General features: G+C 34.4%; 1 protein-coding gene across 2 annotated transcripts; it reads left to right on the forward strand.

Annotated features, from left to right (window-relative positions):
- The first annotated feature begins 430 nt into the window (after positions 1–430).
- Positions 431–18,762, forward strand: LOC124359946 (ran-specific GTPase-activating protein-like). Of its 2 annotated transcripts, none has more exons than XM_046813137.1 (6): positions 431–570; positions 7,031–7,161; positions 9,111–9,268; positions 9,622–9,750; positions 16,669–16,752; positions 18,188–18,762. In XM_046813137.1, the coding sequence occupies exons 1-6, from the start codon at positions 547–549 to the stop codon at positions 18,340–18,342; spliced, it is 681 nt and encodes a 226-aa protein (XP_046669093.1). In that variant the 5' UTR covers positions 431–546; the 3' UTR covers positions 18,343–18,762. The 2 variants fall into 2 exon arrangements, with proteins under 2 accessions (XP_046669093.1, XP_046669092.1); XM_046813136.1 differs by lacking the exon at positions 431–570 and adding an exon at positions 608–649.
- The last annotated feature ends 865 nt before the right edge of the window (positions 18,763–19,627 follow it).

The raw sequence follows: 19,627 nt of genomic DNA on the forward strand, positions 1-19,627 counted from the left end.
AAAGTATACAGGATCACATTTGATTACATGGATGTTAATGTGTAACGATTCAAATTGTGATGTTCACTTGTTAAGATATTATTTTAGCTTAGGAGATTGTCGAACTGCTCTTTATAACTCTAACAATATATGATTGTATATATAAAACGAGTTTACAATATTTTATAATCCATAATTAAATTACATGTATCTGGACAGACAAATTCATCATTAACTCAGTGCACTTTGGGGTTTTATGGAATAATGAAAACACTATTTACTGGTAATTTAAATCGAAAATAAAAAGAAATCTGATTATTAACTGGTTAGGTGTTCGGTTAGCCATGCTAGACTAAGTGGACTACTGTCTACTGACTAATCCGGACTCTAAAAAATTAAGCTGGCTGTGGCTGCTGTCTACCTTAACCTAACTTAACTTTGGAGGTTTTGTTAGCAGGGTAAAAGGAGGTTTTTTCGTAGCTTAGTTTCTTTTGTTGTTTTGGCGGATTGGCGCCTTAAATACATATTTTAGTTGATTAACGATTAATATCCTTTATATTTTACATCATGTCTGAGGCAGATTTAAACGTTGTGAGTAAAGCAAAATTATTTGTGTAAGAGGCTCCTTGTCCAGGTGTAAATTATGGTAGATGAATTGCACTGGAGGCTTGTAGGTTATATATTTAAGTTGCATTACATCATTGTTTATTAGATCCTGTTATCTCAGAACAATAAGTTACAATCTGAGCAACGTAACTTTTTGAGAAAAGTTCAGAATGAACTAAAAATCCCATAATTCAACTGAAATTCACACCTGAGTTAGTAGGAACTAAGTTGGCTGTCTATAAAGTATTTAAGCTTGGCTCTTCTACAACCGTTTTATATAGTTTATTTTTCATCAATTGCTTTTTACTAACTAGGGGCACAGATTTAACTTTTACTCTAGATGTACTGTATGCAATTTTCTATTGGCTTATCACATGCAATAGCTAGTTATTGTATCTGGAATATTCTTAAAAGTGGGAATGGCTACACTTCAATAATAGTCTGATCAAACTAGAGTTTAAATATTGATTTCTGCAGTATAATAAGCTGTCACCACTACAATGGAATCATCAAATTAAATTATCGATAAGACATACCTAAAATATTGAATACAAATCATTCAAACTATAGTTATTTAGGGTATCATAACCATCAATATAATCAACCGATAGTAACTAATTATTTTGAACAATTAACTTAAATAATATTTATATCAACAGCTGTAAACACTTTCAAAGAATACACGTAAGGTAATACTACAAAAGTAACATTTGATTGTTAAAAATGGCAGTTGATTTTCGAAAACTACACAACATTGCTTTGAAAGATGATAAGACATGTTTTTCGTGGCTTCAACGTGTAGGATTCGTACAGAAAAACCCGTTATATGAAATTTGTGGGAAAGAAACAAAATGTAACTATGAGAGGAAAAAATATGGCAAATCTTCAGTTTTCCTAATTTTGGTTGTATTAATTTGTTTGATCACTGTTAATATTAAATTCACATTTTACAAACATATGTCTGTTACTGAAGATATTTTCATATCAATTGATACTCTAGGATTTGAGATGCGAATATTAGGTATCGATAATTACATTCTTAAAAAACTGGGTCCACTTATCATACCCTACCCGTTATTTACCTTAATTATTGTTAGATTTTTTAATATACTGTTAGATTATATAGTTATTTTATATTATATTTAGTTAATAATATTTCTTAAAATGAATTCTATCAAAGTTGTGTGGTAATAGTTTTTTTATATTATATTTAGTTAATAATATTTCTTAAAATGAATTCTATCAAAGTTGTGTGGTAGTTGGTGAGTATTAAAATTGTAAGTACTACGCAGCTCAAACTTAGTATTAAAAATGTGTTGTTATTTTCTATAATCTAAAATGTGTATATTTCTTTAACATTAAAAAATATAGGCCTAGCTTCACTATTATAAAAATTCTAATAATATTTTAGTTCAACGTTATTGTTCCAAATTAATTCAAACAACAATGTGTTTGGTATTTGAGTAATGGCCGCTAGAGATGGAAAATAATGTTGTTTATCAATAACCTATTACAAAATAACATGTTAGTATACAAGAATTTAACTAGCTCACCACAACGTAACTCACTGATTAACTAATAAAATTATAAACGAGTTCAATTAAATTTTCTTTTTATAACACAATTATTGGGTACTATGAAGTCCTTATGTCATTTGTTATTAGGTTATACATATGTAGGTATTATAAATATAAAAAGGGCTATCACTATAATGAGCAGCCACCAACACTAGCGGATGATGATTATAGATTTTAAATATCAATACTATTGAATGCGACATTTGACCTTTAGATATTTATAATTAATCATTGCCAGCTTACTTTATTTAAACTAGTGATGTTATTACCAGCTGTTGCTAATGACGTCATTACAAGTTGTTATTTCGTTTATGTAGGAGAAGGTTAGTGACAAGAACAATGGCGATGAATATGCAAATTTTGGCCCAAAATGCTTTTATAAACAAAGAAATCTTTAAAAACTGGCCTCAGAAGTTAGTGCATTGCTGATCATCTTGCAGAATATAAGTATCGATGAGTAATTATGATTACTGGTGGTGATCCATTCGAGTGTTTTTTAAATGCTATCAAACGTGTCTAACCAGTGAAGTAATATTTAGTACCACGTGGCTCAAGAGTACTCTAAATACAATTTAGTTATTTTATACAATTTAAAAGCCTAAAACTTAATTCAATTTGAAATCATCGTTCAAAATTTATTTAAAGTAAAAACTTGTTTTGAAATAACTTTAAAATTAAAATAATTTGTTTAGTTATTGGCTGATGGCGGCAAGAACAATGATGTAGGCTTCGTGTCTTCTTTGTTTCAAAAGTAGTCACGTTTATTCTTGAAAATAAATAAGAAAGTAAATGTTATTTTCTCCTGTAATAATATTAATTAGTTAATGCTGTTATTGTATTTTAATTAGTAAATTATAAATTAATTCATTTCTAAGATTGAACACTAGCTAAACAATATTGTTCGTTGAAATATCTATTTTACGTTATTTGGTATGACATTTTGATTTCAGAACTTTGGATGGTCATGAATATTGATAATCCCATATCATTCGATTATCATCATCTGATTGTGTTGGTGGCCGCTTATTATACTGCAGCCTACCTTGTTTGTTACATTTAATAGTTACACATAAATAGTTTTTAAGTCTTCATAAAATTTATTATTTTAGATATAAAGACATAGCTGAACTATAGGCTACTGTGATTTCAAATACCTATAACATAATTTAGTTTTTTGTTATTTATAGTTTAGAATTAAAAATATCAGACATATTGATATTTACTTTGAGACATTAAATCAGTAGTTTATAACAGTTCATTTAGCCTAATAAAAATTAAATTAAGAAATATAGAATGTAGACTAATAATAAAAACTGTAACAAAGTACTTTATGACTTTATTAAAAAAGATTTCAACTTATATTTAATCTTAGAAAAAATTTAGTTACGCGCTTAGGGAAATCTCGTATTTGTTCTTAGTTTAAAATGTTATTTTTTAAAATTTTCAAGTCCTTTTACACTTTATATTTTGCTGATTCGATTATTATGTTGTTATTAAAACTTAATAAGTTAGTTAAATAGTTTCTCTACATTAGTTCTACCATTATAGCATTATTTCTTTTACATAATTAATAAAATGTAAATATAACGTTCAGTTTAGCCAGGTTACATAAAACCGTCTAAAGCCAATTTTAACAATTCCTTAAAATAGTATACTTTTATTTCTAGAAAAAAAATTTAGGTGGCTGTAAACCATATTATAGTGCAGAAATGTTATTAAAGTGTTTTAATTGTAGATTATATCTTAATTAGTCCATTGATTTAGGCAACCAGGAGGAATCAGGGATTTTGGATGGGGGAGGATAACAACCTAAGGAGAGGTAGAAGAGGAAGGGATTACAGAATTGTCAATAACTATGTGAGAATTTAAATGGGAAGAATAGGTCTACCAAATGCTCTCAGGCATTAGTGATGAGCCTTACGAAGTATTTTTATTTTACTGATTGGTACTATCTCAAGAGAAATTCATAGTCACCATCAACCAGGAGCAGCATCATGGTGTAGTAGCCTGCAGTGATGTCCATGCATTACTGTTAATTTTTTATTTTCCCAAAAATTGAATTCTTTGTTCTTGTTTTTTATTTATTTTTTTTTATACACTTTCCTATTGAAAAACAAATATTGTGAAGAGTGGCTAAAGTAAACGTTTACGTCAAATAAATATCTACCTTAGAAGATTCACATTATTTGTCTTTTTTTCAACTGTAAAATGAAAAGTGAATTTTAAAAACAACAGAAATTAACTGAGTCTCTGAAAGCCTCAAACAATATTTTAAATCAAGTAAGTGGCAGTTGAATAGCTTGTAAAAGGTGATATATATTTTTTCCTGTTCTGCAAAACGTACAATCACACCTATTTACATGCATACATTTTATAATCAGTTTCCACATCCTTAGATTTAGGCTCAGAATACAATATGATAGTTCCTCAACTGTTTGGTGGCATTTCTAGGTGTGAATCCTATGGTGCTGTCTCGGAATGGGTTTTCTCACACTGAACATGAGAGAAGGTGTAGGCTGCATCCGGGTCTGAGAATGAGCAGAATGGTTCGACAGTCACCTTCCTCTAGGGTGGTGTCTGGCCTTCTCTCACTAAGTAGATTGGTGTTTTCTCGGGTTGTGGGTCTGATTACGGGACATGGTCACCTGATGAAGCATCTTCACAGAGTCGACATCCTTCGGGAGGATCCACTCTGTAGAATGTGTGACGAGCAGGAGGAAACTGCTGAATACCTGCTTTTGACTTCCCTGCAATAGCAAGGGAGCGGTACGCCATATTTGGTAGTTTGGACAAGGGTGGTGAATTTCCCCAGGGGGACTTGATCAGTTGTTTTCTGTGGTTTCTAGAACTGCTGAAACTCTAGACTGGTTGGCCTCATAGCTCATGGTGTGCTTTTGGAGTGTGCAAAACGCCCTTGAGTCTTAAGTGCATGGCAATAGACTGCCCCATGGAGGAAGAAGAAGAAAAGATCTATGAAGTTTGTTGCTTGCATTGAATCTCCAAGAAACTACATCAAACACTATAATACTAATTTTATTAGTAGTTCATATCTCTGAAATCAGATTTACCATATCTTTGGATTTTAACCCTTCCCGAGCATATTACGGGAAATTCCACATGGAATAGATGACTCCAACATGTGTATGATGACAAATCTCGCTATTGAGGTTTGTTTCGATTGTGCACAGTTTGTAAAACTGGTGATATAATGCATTAGAACGTAACTTCAGACAATAGATGTGCTCTATTTGTAATTCTTGGGCGCCTGTTTTCAATCCGAAACTGATTGTTTCAGGAAAGCAATTTTTCCAATGCACACTGGCCCGTTTGGCTTTAGCTGTATACAGAGGATGACAGTACAATTCTTGATATCTGCATGCAAGCTAATTATTAAAGTGTGTACAAAATTTGAAGCATTTTCTGTGTTTTTGTCTGTATCACAATGAAATGTCCTAGCAAAAGAATTAAATTGTGAGATATCATTGTTTTATTAAAATGTGAATTAGAGAAGGTCAATATAACCTATGAATTGTAGGACCAACTTTGCAGAGGACATTGGTTCACAATATCCACATTACACTTGGATTGCTCGGATATGATATTAGTGAAATATTGATGATATAGTCCTACTCTTAATTCAATCTTCTTTGTTTTTCATCTAAATTTACACACACCACCATTTTTACATAAAGCAGTTATTTAAAATTTGTAGTTTGCATGGAGACTTTTGAATGACTATTTCTTATATTCCGAGAACATCTTTACAGATAAGCTTAAAGGTTCAAGTATATATCAGAAATCTTGATTCATTTACATAAATAAAAGAAAGATGTAAATGATCTATTGTCAGATAATTACAACAAGGTCATGATATGAAATGTTTTTGGTAGTGATATCAAAAGCTGAAATTGGTAAAAATAAATTTTTTTCTTTTGAAGGTAAATTTTTGTTAGAATTTTATAAAGTCTTCATTGGTGTAGATTTGTTTATCTTTGAGCGAGATGCGCAGTCTTCTTTTTAAGTCCACTATTTTTCTAAGTCTTGTGGAAGCATATGGAATAGTCTTGCTCCATAATAGAAAGGTTTCTCAGAGAAAAGTGTACTCTGTGGATCAGTAAGGAAGAAGTTATTGCTAAGTCGTGTATGATGGTCATGGATAGCCCTCTAGGCAGTTTTCCTTGTTAACCAGTGTGAATGATGACTCCAATAATATAGATAGATACCACAAGTGTGTTAAAGGCCTCTCGACAGACAGCTATCTTGAGGTTCAAGGCAGCCAGGATCCGCACAGTGTGGTTTTGTGTATCAAAAACTCTTTTAAGATTGTCAAATAAAGAGTTTCTCCAGAAGCTTCTCATTCATAAAGTTAGATAAGTACATGTAAGAATTTGGTTGTTTTATGGATGTTGTAGGCTACCTCTAGCATCTAGTTACTTCAGTGTTCCCCCAATCCCATCAAACAGACTTTTTTATGAGCCTTGGGGGTCGTCCCTAAATTACATTTAATGCTCGGGGGCAGGAGAGTTGGCACTGTTAGGTGTCGTTATGAGGGATATAGGGGATTTCATGCAGTGTGAAATAACTCTTGAACATCAACAATTGCGTGAAATCATTTACAAAATTTGCCTGGCTTCCCTCCAAAAATGTTAAGTTTTTATATTCCCCACTACCACCACCACCATAACAGCAACGGAAAGAAGTCTAAATCCTTTGAAGAAGATAAAAATTTGATTTCGGTTAAACATTGTTTAAATTCAAATTCGCTAGTTGGTAAAAATAAATTTAATAAACTCACGTTAAAATCATATTAAACTCGTAGGTAAATATAGGTACCACTTTCAAATTCATGATATATATTTTGTTTTTAGCAAGTCAATATTGTGGATGGGGGTGATGGAGATGGCGATGGTGATCATGATCCTCATTATGATCCAATTATTTCGCTTCCAGAAGTAGCAGTTTCCACTAATGAAGAAGACGAAATAGAATTAATTAAGCTGTAAGTATATATGTGTAGCAAATTTGAACAAAACTATGTATCCATAGGAAATAATGTGTAAAATAGTAGTACATCGTAGTTAGGAAAATAATTACAAGAACTGTTTAGCTCCAAACTAGACTTGAACATTTTATTTCTAATTAAAGTATAGAAAGTTTGAATTAGAAACACTGCAGGCTCTGATTATGTGTGACCAGGTATTTCATATCAATACTTCCCTTCTCATATGGTTTTGACTCTCCCCTTTATTATTTTTACCAAGGTCCCTGCAGAGACCTGCGGTCTATGGATATGAATGCCTCTTAAAAAAAATCTACCCATTTGTAAATAAAATAAATATTGGCTTGCAGGAAAAGAATATTACTCCTCAATTTACATTTGACGGAAGAATTAATAAAGGAGGCCATGTTTATATGACTGCACCACAGCACAAACCTACTATTTGAACTCAGCAGGGACAAATGTTTAGCGGTAAACATGTACGATCTACTACTTCACACACCGCTGACCTACAACTTGTCTGGCCATCATAGCAAGGGATCGAAAGTTGAAAAAAAAATCCCTTGTAATTTTAAAATGTGTTAAGTGAATGTTAGTTATGTGTATAATAAAGTACATGTACATGTACAATGGCTATAAACATACACTTTAGATAGATTTTCTTGATCGTGGCAACAAGGTAAACTCTACCTTGGTGTTGGAAATATAATTCACTTGAACCAGAAGTGCTCATACACGGGCAAAGTTTGCAAAAAGCGTGTGAAGCCGTGGGAAACAGCTAGTATCATAAAATATCTTGTGCTGATATCAATAGTGTTTATTTCCATTCATACAACTCTCCAGATATTCTTCTCCAGGTACAATCCTAAAATAATTGAAATATTGATTTTTATTACTATTGTTAATAACATATGCTGAACAGTTAATTTTCTTAAAGTACAGTAATAGTTATGTTGTAGGTGATATATGTTGGGCAAGGTGTAAGTTTGTGTCAAATTGGCTACTTTTTTCCTGAGGGATAGAGGCAGTTTTCACCGCACATAGTCCTATAAGGACCTTTGCGCCTCCCTTACTTATGTTTTTGCCCTCAGAATCTGAGACTTTTACAGAAGCCAATTAAATTTGAGGGCTCCTATTCCCTGATGTCCTCAGGGCTGAGATATTTCCCTAGAAATTTTTCCCTAATTTGATGTGGCAGGATAACTTAGCCATATGTTTTCCACTGATTCTTCTGCTTCTCTGCTGAGCCTGCATTCATCAGTCTAAGATCCACCTTCATAAGGTGTTTTCTAAGGGGGGCCATGTCCTGTCAACATACCTACTATCATTCCTATATCCACCTTGCATTGATCTAGAAGAGATGCCCACCCTTTAGCATAAGGAGAGATAAAAATTTTTGATTGTCTTAATCCTGAGCTTTGCTGTAGAAGAAGGTACTCACAGCTTGGCTCTGGCCCTACCATAAGGGACTCTGTTCCTATTTTGGCAAGGGTACCTGCTTTTTCATTACCATGAGTGCCAGTAGTCTGGCTGTCAGAGGGTATTAGGTATTCTCCATGACATCAGTTGCTTATAAAATTTATGGCTTCATGAGTGAGACGTTTCAGCGTCCCTTTATTTTTCCCTCTGACCAGGTCTTCAGAATTATTCTTGCCATTTTCCATGGCTTTGTGTTAGGCAGATTGTTATTTATCTGTGGTAGTAATATTTAGATTTTTAACTTGGCCAGTCTATTCATACATAGTGTTTTAAGGTATATTACTGTGATAAATACTAAATACTTCATTCATATATGTATATTATGTTGTCTAGTGAAACAAAGCTTAATGTTAGCTTAGAAGTATTATATTATGAAAGCTAATATACTGAGCTTTAGGCACTTTTTAGTAAAATAATTAGTCTAGGTAAAAACAATCATATTAAAGTGTAAAATTGATTTATTATTGCAGTCGAGCTAAACTTTATCGGTATGATACAAGTGAAAACCCACCGGAATGGAAAGAAAGAGGGACAGGAGATGTAAAACTTTTACGACATCAGACCAAGAACACTGTTCGTGTTGTCATGCGTCGAGACAAAACTCTAAAAATATGTGCAAACCATTTCGGTAAGTAACAAATAGTTGTGCGCTTATTTGTTTGGCAATATTTACTTTTGTATTTCTTACCAAATAATTATATGTTTGAATTTCAACAATTTGGAGAAAAAAATAAGTTGAAGATTGTCATCCTGAGTTATCCAAATGAAGCTGACACATGGCTGAACTTATATGTTGAACAAATCATCAGTAATTTGTATACAGTTCCTTTGTAGTTCATGATGAATTTCATGATAGTTGAGTATCTAAATACTAATAATAGTAAATTATGAGTCAACATTGTTGTAGTGGAATTGCTGAGATAATTGTCCTATTGTTGTGGAGTGTTCCACCTTTAAATACTCTCTTGTCTGTGCTTGCAGTGACACCTAACATGGAGCTGAAGCCCAACTGTGGTTCCGATCGTGCCTGGGTCTGGTCAGCACTGGCTGACTACACCAATGAGACAGCCCAGACTGAACTGCTCGCCATTCGATTTGCAAATGCTGACAGTAATGTTATTTAGAAATGTTTTTTTAAGTATAAGTATTCTGTTAATATTCATAACTTTTTATAGTTTTTTTACATAAATAGTTACAAGTAATCAATTTGGTGGTCTTGATTGCATTCATTCTTGATTAGTGTGTTCCAATGCCCTTTCTCCTTCAGCTTGCCTAGTTAACCCTTTGACTCGTGAGTTTTTCACTTTAAGAGTGCCCTAAAAGTAATTGTTTTAATTTTAGATCTTTTTTTTTTTAGATGATTTGGGTTTAATGTAAGAGAAGTGTTATAAAAACACTCAATTTTTGAAGTTTTATTTGTATTACACAGAAATCATCTTAATTATGCACAAAAGTGATTATGTTTACAAAATATTAATATAAAATATAATATTGTTAGTATTTTCTTATCTTTATATATATATACAGGTATTTCTTGTGTTTGTGTGTATGTGACTGAACTCCTTCTAAACGACTGGACTGATTTTGATGAAATTTTGTGTGTGTTTTCAATGGAATTCGAGAATGGTTTAGATTCACAATTTGGTCCACTGGAAAATGTTTTATTAATTAATTTTTAATTTCTAAGTAATTGTTGATTTTATAATGTTTTACCTTCGATCCGGCAGACTGCGCTGTGACACGTAATACAAAATGAACTGATACTTAACAGCTGTTAATACTTTCAGCTGAAGTTCATCAAAGAGGCAGAAACATTTGTTTAAATTAAAAATTTAGAAAATTATTACTGTAAAGTGCTTGATTAGTAGTGTAATTCAGATTGCATAGACATTACCTAATTTTAAATTTAGATTGCACCAATGATCAATAAACTATCTAATGCAATGAAAATACTATTGAACGCTGTTATAAAAACCACCTCATTGTACAAAGCCGTGAAAGTTTGTATATAAGGTAATCGAATTTGGTTAGATCGAAGGTAAATGAAAAGAGCCAAAAGAAGACGCTTTATGATCGAAATTGGTTTTCATTGATACATTTTCTTGATCGGAGCACAAGGCAAACTCCACAATAATACTCGAAATATCTTAGACAGAAAATTAATTTTAACAAACCAAATTTGATTCTTTATAACCAAATTAGTTTATCGACATTCATCTATATAAAGTAATTGTATTGAATAACTTATCAACACCTAGCAAAAACCACGAAAGACACATGCAGGAAATATGGTTCATACCTTCATAATGCGCCCAAGAGGCTCACGAAGGAATGACTATCAATTATCTCAGGAGTGTTTAAGAATGTGACAGAAAAAGAATATGTGAATACAGTGTACTGTTTTTCAACAGGAAATTGGGTGCGAAGCCTCGGGAAAGTGCTAGTAAACATGTAAATGTTCACGTTAGGTACAAGTTAGTCACAGTACACAAATTAAATCAGAAATCTTTGATGGTGTGAAAGTCGTGGAAACAGTTGGACACACAAAGTGGAACGTTGCAGTCATGGCACATCCATATTGTGTCCCAGTGGTGCTGCTCACCGATGCTGGTCCACGTAGCACGTTCTCCTCGGCTTGTCCTTATCTGTAACAAAGATGGTAGCAGGAAAATGACTGGCAGTGTGTCCCAGTGGAGCTAGGTCCTTGGACCTGAGACTACCTGTGGTTGCTGTCCTCTCAGGAGTGAATTATTCAATCAGTTGTATCAAATTCAATATAAAATCTCCCAATTTGATTTTTTTTTGTCTTATCTTGAAATATTATGTAGGCATTGAGGACAGTAATGTCAATAAAATGGAAAAAACATTTTCTTATACCATTTGCCAGACTTAGGGGCTCTTCATTGAACGAGATCTGCATGTCTGCTTTGTCAACAAGACCCATATTTTTATTATAGCCAATGACATCTAGGGCTTCATAATTGGTTTATTAGTTTTAGAGTGTCTACCATTTTTGAGGATCACTACACTAGAGAGTATAAACAAATCTCTCTTATTTACCCATTTTTTCAGCTATTAGAGATGGTGTTTTTGAGATTTGTATTATTCCGTTGCCATTTTACGAAACTTTGCCATCTTTTTTCTGTTAGCTTTTACTGTTCCCACAGCACCATACTATTATCATGAAGATATTGAAACAGCAAATGACTTGTGTAGTAGTTGTATAATTCTACATGAGTAGTTTGTTGTTAGTAGATACATACAGTATATGTCCTAAGCCTAAGAAAGATTCCATAAGGGTTGCAACAAGGGTACCAAAGTTTTCAATTGGCGTTACCTTAGACTGTATATGAACTACAAAGTCTAAGATGTACGCAGTTCGACAGTCACATAAAATAAAACATTTTATTCCAAATCAGTGTTGCTTCTTTGGTCAATACTGTTTGAATAATAGTCCATCCTTCTACTATACTACACCCATCGATGCTTAGCTTTTAATGACGGGTGAAGGAGCCTGAATTTTCTTCTTAGTGTGCAATTGATGATATTCAATTTGTGCATCATTGTTAGCTAAATTTAAAAACATCAATAGGATCAAAAATCTGTCCTGAGAAAATACTTATTACATCAGGCTCAGTTCGCCTAACATTTGCAGGAGGCTGGATCTGATTACGCATACATTTGGCAATAGGTACTAGAACAATGTTATGTCTAATAACAATAATAGAAGGGGTTACTATGATTAGCTCATTAGGATCAGAACAAAGAGGGCTAGGTTCTGGTAAGGTGATACCAGTAGTTGGAGTAGAAATTAAGGGCTAACCGAATTGGTGTCTGGGTTACTAATCAAGGGGTTGATCCAGGAACAATCATTTCTAAAGTTAGGCAACATCTGTCTGCAGATTAAATGCACACTGATGAGTATTATAATGGTCTTACTTATGCCAACTTTTTAGTTTAGGATAGAAAATAATTCCCTCTAAACAGCAGTAGCAAAAGAGCAGTAAGTTACTGATATGTACTGTAGTAACATACCATGTCCCTTCCCTGTGGCTGCATTCAAAATTTCAAGTTTATGGCTGTATGTGTTACTATGCCACATGTTAAAATCTATATATATAAAAATGAAACTGTTCGTGTGTAACAGCATCACTCACAAACGGCTGGACGGATTCGCCTAGTTTTTTTTTTAATTTGTTCGTCTTGATCTGTAGAAGGTTATAGGATACTTTTTATCCCTTTCCCGATTCAGGATTCCGCCCCACTGGTTACAGAAATACCCGTAAGAAATGCATTGCAGCAAACATATGTTATTAAGTGAAAGAGTCTTTTCAAATTTTTAATCAGCTGTTCTTTGTAAACATATATAATGCGACAAAAAATATATTTATATATAATTTAATTACTACACTTATAGTTTTAAAGCATAGAGTAAGCTTAAGAGAAACGACAAATTTTGTTTAAACTGTTTCTGCAATCACTGTTAAACATAGACTTTACTATCCAGATAATACAATTCAAATTTGACGTAAAAATTCACCTTTAACTGCAATATTTATTTAATATAAACAGGGTGTCCAGCAGCCTTGAAAATCGGGAAGAGCGGGAATTATGCTTGAATTTTACCTGCCTTGAATAGGGCGGGAATTATGCTTGTATTTTGTAGAAAATCGGGAATTTTGATTTTTAACGCCGCTGCCGTTACTAATGCAAGGCGCCCACTGCGACCGTCCCGGCCTTTTTGTCGAAATACACGTAATCGAATGGACACCCGCACACTGCGGCCGGCCCGGCCCGGCCTTTTTTACACGTAATCGAATGGACACCCGCATTTACTGCGGCCGGCCCGGCCCGGCCTTTTTGTGAAGTCGAAATACACGTAATCGAATGGACACCCGCCCACTGCGGCCGGCCCGGCCCGGCCTTTTTGTGAAGTCGAAATACACGTAATCGAATGGACACCCGCCCACTGCGACCGTCCCGGCCTTTTTGTCGAAATACACGTAAATCGAATGGACACCCGCACACTGCGGCCGGCCCGGCCTTTTTTACACGTAATCGAATGGACACCCGCATACTGCGGCCGGCCCGGCCTTTTTGTGAAGTCGAAAATACACGTAATCGAATGGACACCCGCAATACTGCGGCCGGCCCGGTCCGGCCTTTTTGTGAAGTCGAAATACACGTAATCGAATGGACACCCGCCCACTGCGGCCGGCCCGGCCCGACCTTTTTTGTGAAGTCGAAATACACGTAATCGAATGGACACCCGCCCACTGCGACCGTCCCGGCCTATATGTCGAAATACACGTAATCGAATGGACACCCGCATACTGCGGCCGGCCCGGCCTTTTTGGTGAAGTCGAAATACACGTAATCGAATGGACACCCGCCCACTGCGGCCGGCCCGGCCGGCCTATTTTGTGAAGTCGAAATACACGTAATCGAATGGACAACCCGCCCACTGCGGCCGGCCCGGCCCGGCCTTTTTACACGTAATCGAATGGACACCCGCATACTGCGGCCGGCCCGGCCCGGCCTTTTTGTGAAGTCGAAATACACGTAATCGAATGGACCACCCGCCCACTGCGGCCGGCCCGGCCCGGCCTTTTGTACACGTAATCGCAATCAAATGGACCACCCGCATACTGCGGGCCGGCCCGGCCCGGCCTTTTTGTGAAGTCGAAATACACGTAATCGAATGGACACCCGCCCACTGCGGCCGGCCTGGCCCGGCCTTTTTGTGAAGTCGAAATACACGTAATCGAATGGACACCCGCCCACTGCGGCAAGCCCGGCCCGGCCTTTTTGTGAAGTCGAAATACATGCAATCAAAGGGACACCCCGCCCACTGCGGCCGGCCAGGCCCCAGCCCGGGAAGACTCGGCCCACACGGCACCCGAAGAGCCGACCGATGCCGGGCCCGATCGCAGTTTGGTGGGTGTCCATTTGATTGCATGTATTTCGACTTCACAAAAAGGCCGGCCCGGCCGCTGTGGGCGGTGCTAGGCCGGAGTGAATCCGCCCTTTTTGTGCAGTCGAAATACACGCAATCAAATGGACACCACCAACTGCGACCGGCCCGGTCCAGCCCAGCCGGACCGGGGCAGTGGGGCGGGGACCGGGCCGGTCGCAGTGGACGCCGTGCTTAACACGAAATGAAGATATTGAAGGAACAGTTCGATTATGTTCACATCGATGTGAAATTGACAGAATACAAAGGAAATTTGGAAGTAAGTCGCTCTCGTTGCAGTCGCCTAAAATGGCGTTGTAGTAGGTTTGACGAAAGATGGCATTTATATATGCTTGATGTTAAAGTAATTTGAAGAGTGGCTAAATAACCTACGCGAGTATATATTGTATTTATAATATTCGCATGTTGAAGAGGTTGCCGATTCTTTGAAACATAGTGATGAATATTAAATGTTTCAATTTAAGGTAATCGAAAAACGTGATCAATTAATTATGGTGTACAATTGGATGCCTATAGGATTTATTTTAAATTTATTTGAGATTATTAATAACGACACTTTTTTAGTAATCTATGTGTTTATTTACCTTGCATTACTATTAATGGTTGTTATCATGTAACTTATTGTCAATAGCCTTATTTGTTTAAATTAATTTGTGCAATGAGTAAAGGTGGCAATACATCGTTAGTAATTCAATTGTTAAAGTTTTATAACTTTCACACATGTTTTCTAAAGAGAGTAAAACTTTTTTCTGTGACAAATTTATTTTTTTAACACAAAATAAATTGTAAAAAGGGTTCAAACATTTGAATAGCCCATGTTTTGTACTTTTTGAGTTCAATCCTTTTTTACAAAATGAATATTAATATATTTTTGTTTATTTTAACAGTTATTTTGTTTTTATGAAACTTAATTCACCTAAAACTAACCTAAACCCTCAATTGGTTTAGAATAGTATTGGGTTTGATGTTGAAAGTGTAAGTAAAACTTCTTTAACTTAAAAGTAAAACTGTTTCTTTTACTATCCTGTGTTTTTGAGGGTTTGTTTTCAGACTTCAAATAAAAAATCGAAATCATTTACCTATTTGGATATTAAAATGGATTTGTAACAAACTGTTACAATATATACATTAAATTAGGCCTTTGGTACTTTATCATAATTTTTTTATAATTATGATAAAGTTTTATACATTTTTTTACAATTTCTTTATGAGAAATCTTTATTGTTACATGGAAAGTAAACATTATTTTCGTGACTTGATTTTGGCTTGTAAAATTGTTAGTTACCAATAAAGAGCCAAAAGTAAACCGCGACTATAGCCTTGAATTTTATAATCTTGAGCCTTTGAAAACCTTGAAATGTGCTTGAATTTTAGATTTGGTCATTACTGGACACCTTGATAAACCATGCTCATGCTTGATCAGAAGAGCAATGCAGATATCATAATTACTATCTTACGTTGGCTACAAATATAAAGAATGTTATAAAATCAACCTTAGTTGTTTTTTTTTTGACAGAAGTATCAGGAATGTGGTACATACCTTCATAATGCGCCCAAGAAGCTCACGAAGGAACGACTATCAATTATCTCAGCAATGTTTAGAATGTGATAGAAAATGAATAAGTGAATATAGTGTACTGTTTTCAACGGGAAATTGCGTGCGAAGCCGCGGGAAACTTATTGAAATGCGCAGCGAAGCGCGCCGGGTCCGCTAGTATTGTATAATTTTACTCAGTTTATTTATTCTGTTATTTTTTTGATGCCATCAGGTTTACCCATAAGACCAATGAAAGAACATCAACCAAATCCTATAAAATGATATTTATTGTCATCATACTCAATATTGTCTTTATAGAGAAGGTTCATGCAAATTTTCAACTCTATATGTCAATGTTTTGTTCGATATATATATATAGAGAGAGAGAGAGAGATAATCCTATAAGTGGAGTTATTCAATATATATGTTTGTCCCTAAATTGAATAAATAACATACAATTTAATTTTCAAATTTTACTTATATAATATATTGTTACAACTTTTAATTAATTTTTCAGATGCAAAAAAATGGAAGGAGATGTTCGAAGAAGCTAAAACAATAGTTGCTACCAAGTGTGATTTGTACACAAAGGTGCCAGATGGTGAGTTACTCTCAAAATTTTTGATACAAATACAAATTAAAATGAAGCCTCTATCTGTTTTCAGTAAACTACATAAATTAGACAGTCTCATTATTATAGCATATTATTGTGCAAATATAATATGAAGTTCATCTTATTCTACTGTGTGTTTTTATACAAGACATCTAAATAAGAGAGTTGCATAACAAATGTCTAAGAAATATAACATATTAAGAATATTAAATGGTTAGTTTCAAGAATTGTTTGGAAGAGTTCCTTGAGTGTTGTGGCTATTTCCCAAAACTTGTGCTTGAAGTGCCAGGCAGTATTCTGTACATTTGCAAGTGTTAGGCTAAAGTTATTCAAGCAGGTAAGCCGCTGCAGGTAACCTGCGTCCATTGGACAAAAATTTGGTCATGTTTGGCCAAACCACGAATGGTTAAATCACTTTCAAACAGAATATCTAGTTATACTGGCAGAAAAACGGTGCTGTTTGTAATTCTTATAATTTGTTAAAAAAACTTACCTTTTCAGCCTTTAACACATTATGGAAGATTGTCTCAGTCATCCTCCATTTCCTGGTAAACGTATAGCGAACACTGGGCTTTGATTTGCTTATCATTGTAGTACTACTTTTCGATATTAGCTGTCTACCTTTCAACTGATCTGCAGCAATGCGACCAGTTCTTCACTTCCCTGCACTGTGCGCAACTGTCTGTGCCTACAAATAGGTTAAACCCCTCTATAACGTAATATTAGGTGTAATTTTTGCGTGTTCTCCAATTATTCTTTGGCGTAGTTCAGCTATATCGCACTGAGGGGTTGTGTACACTGCAGTCTTAATGACAATGAATTAAGCTCAGGTGATCTCGCATAGCCATTCGACAGGTCTGCGCCGTCCAATCCATCGATGAGGGAATTGTTGATCCAGAAATGCTCGAACATCCCTAGCATAATGCACCGAGGCTCCATTTTTTGAAACTATGGGTCAAAATCTTCCTTTGAGTTTTAAGAATAGCTTAAATTATTTTAGGTACAAGACTTCTTCAAGAATATACAAGTAAACTCATCAGTTACATTGCCATTGATAGAAATCGGGCCAAAGATACCAAACCACATATTTATTTTTTCGGGAAATTGTGAGTACGCTTCCCTAATAGTTTGTAGATTTTCAAATGTCCAGAAACGTCAATTATGCCTGTTGACTTAACCACTAAGAAAGAATGATGATTCATCACTGAAGCATTTTTTTTAACAAATGGTGATTTGCAGCAATCATCTTCACCAGCTCACAAAATTGTATACACAGACCAAAATCATCCTTGTTTAGCTATCTTGTATGGATGAAATCTATGCCATTTCAGTGACCTCTATGTACTTGTAGCAATAGCCTTATTTAATAATAATCACATGGTTTATTTTTACTCGATTAAAATATATTTGTGTTTTCTTCCAGATTTAAAAGAAGAAGAAACAGAATCCTCAGGAAGTGATGAAGAAAATGATGTTGAAGAATCCTTACAAAACCTAAATTTAAATGAAACCCAACCAGAGAAGAAAGATTCTGAAAAAGAAAAATCGCCAACAAAAGAAGAACCTGTAGACAAATAATAAGCAAAATATGTGTGATGATGATTATTATATATTTTTATTAATTCATTTGTGTGAATTTTGTTGCCTTTCTTAAGACTATTTTTATGACAAAAGGCAGACATTCCTGTATTTAAGACCAAAGCTCTTTTTTATAAATCATTAATGAATGGTGTATGTTCTAGACCATATTTTTTTACTTTGTTATGACTTTGATAATTATTCTGTATCAAAATGCATTTTAAAATCATAAATTATCACTTGTGTGTAAAATGTTTCACTGTAGTTTCGATATTGCTTGTGTTTAGTTTTAAATTTCAGAGTATTTTTCACTGTTACTTGTAAAACTAAAATAATACCATGTATCAATAATATTATTTTTGCAACATAATTGTAAAATTTATAGTACGGAATAAAATGGATAATGCTATTTATTAAAAAGTGGATTTATTTTGAACGTATGTCCAATTACAACCAAGGATGAGTTTCAGTTTGTCACCCACGTGATAGACAGCTAATGTTCACATTTCTGTAGGTCATGACTACAGTAAGTAGTTTTTAACCATTTCAAGTCCAGTATGCCTGTGTTTAAATCTGCTGTTAATAGTTAGTTAAATGTAGATATAACACTTGTGTTGTTTGACTAAAACTGAATATCATGTTATCTGGTTGAGATCTGAGGTGACAGAGAGCTTTTTTTAATTGGCTGGCAGATGTGGTAACTTCCCCTTTGTTGTGAAGGGAGAGGTCCAGCCTCGCTGAGTCTTGCTGATGCCCTGTGAGACAAAATAAAATTTATTCTGATGCGTTGCTAGTAACAAATTTGTCACTGACAAAAAAGAAAGAATGCAACATCAGTGTATAGAATGGGTTTAGTTGGCTGCTCTGCTGGCTACCTGAAGATCAAGCTTTTCTGAACATTGAAAAGTGTCTAAAAGCTATATCTTTGGATTTATGTTTAATTATAACAGTTTCGAATGAAGAATCTTGTTGCACTGGAAAAAGGTTTAATTTACTATAACTGGTAAATGAATACAAATTTTCCAATATTAATTTGATTATTGCTGCAATAAATTTGTATTCATTTGCCAATGATAGTAAATTAAATGTAACAATTTTTATAATCAATTATCCTAATAATAATTAAAATAACATTAATTTAACATATTTACTCTTGTTTTATAAAAGCTTCTGTTGAGAAAACTATCTCTTTAAGAGGCAAAATATTTTGTATTTAGTTAGTCTTTCTTAAAATATTACATTTTTAGAATGTGAATATATAATAATTAGCAAACACTTTTTATTT

Source organism: Homalodisca vitripennis, chromosome 4, assembly GCF_021130785.1.
Source record: "Homalodisca vitripennis isolate AUS2020 chromosome 4, UT_GWSS_2.1, whole genome shotgun sequence".
Classification (NCBI taxonomy): Eukaryota; Metazoa; Arthropoda; class Insecta; order Hemiptera; family Cicadellidae; genus Homalodisca; species Homalodisca vitripennis.

Coding starts and splice junctions, on each gene's coding strand:
- LOC124359946 (XM_046813136.1), top strand. CDS start 623: ATGGTAGATGAATTGCACTGGAGGCTT. Junction 9,751..16,668: donor TCGATTTGCAAATGCTGACA/GTAATGTTATTT, acceptor TTAATTTTTCAG/ATGCAAAAAAATGGAAGGAG. Junction 16,753..18,187: donor GTACACAAAGGTGCCAGATG/GTGAGTTACTCT, acceptor GTTTTCTTCCAG/ATTTAAAAGAAGAAGAAACA.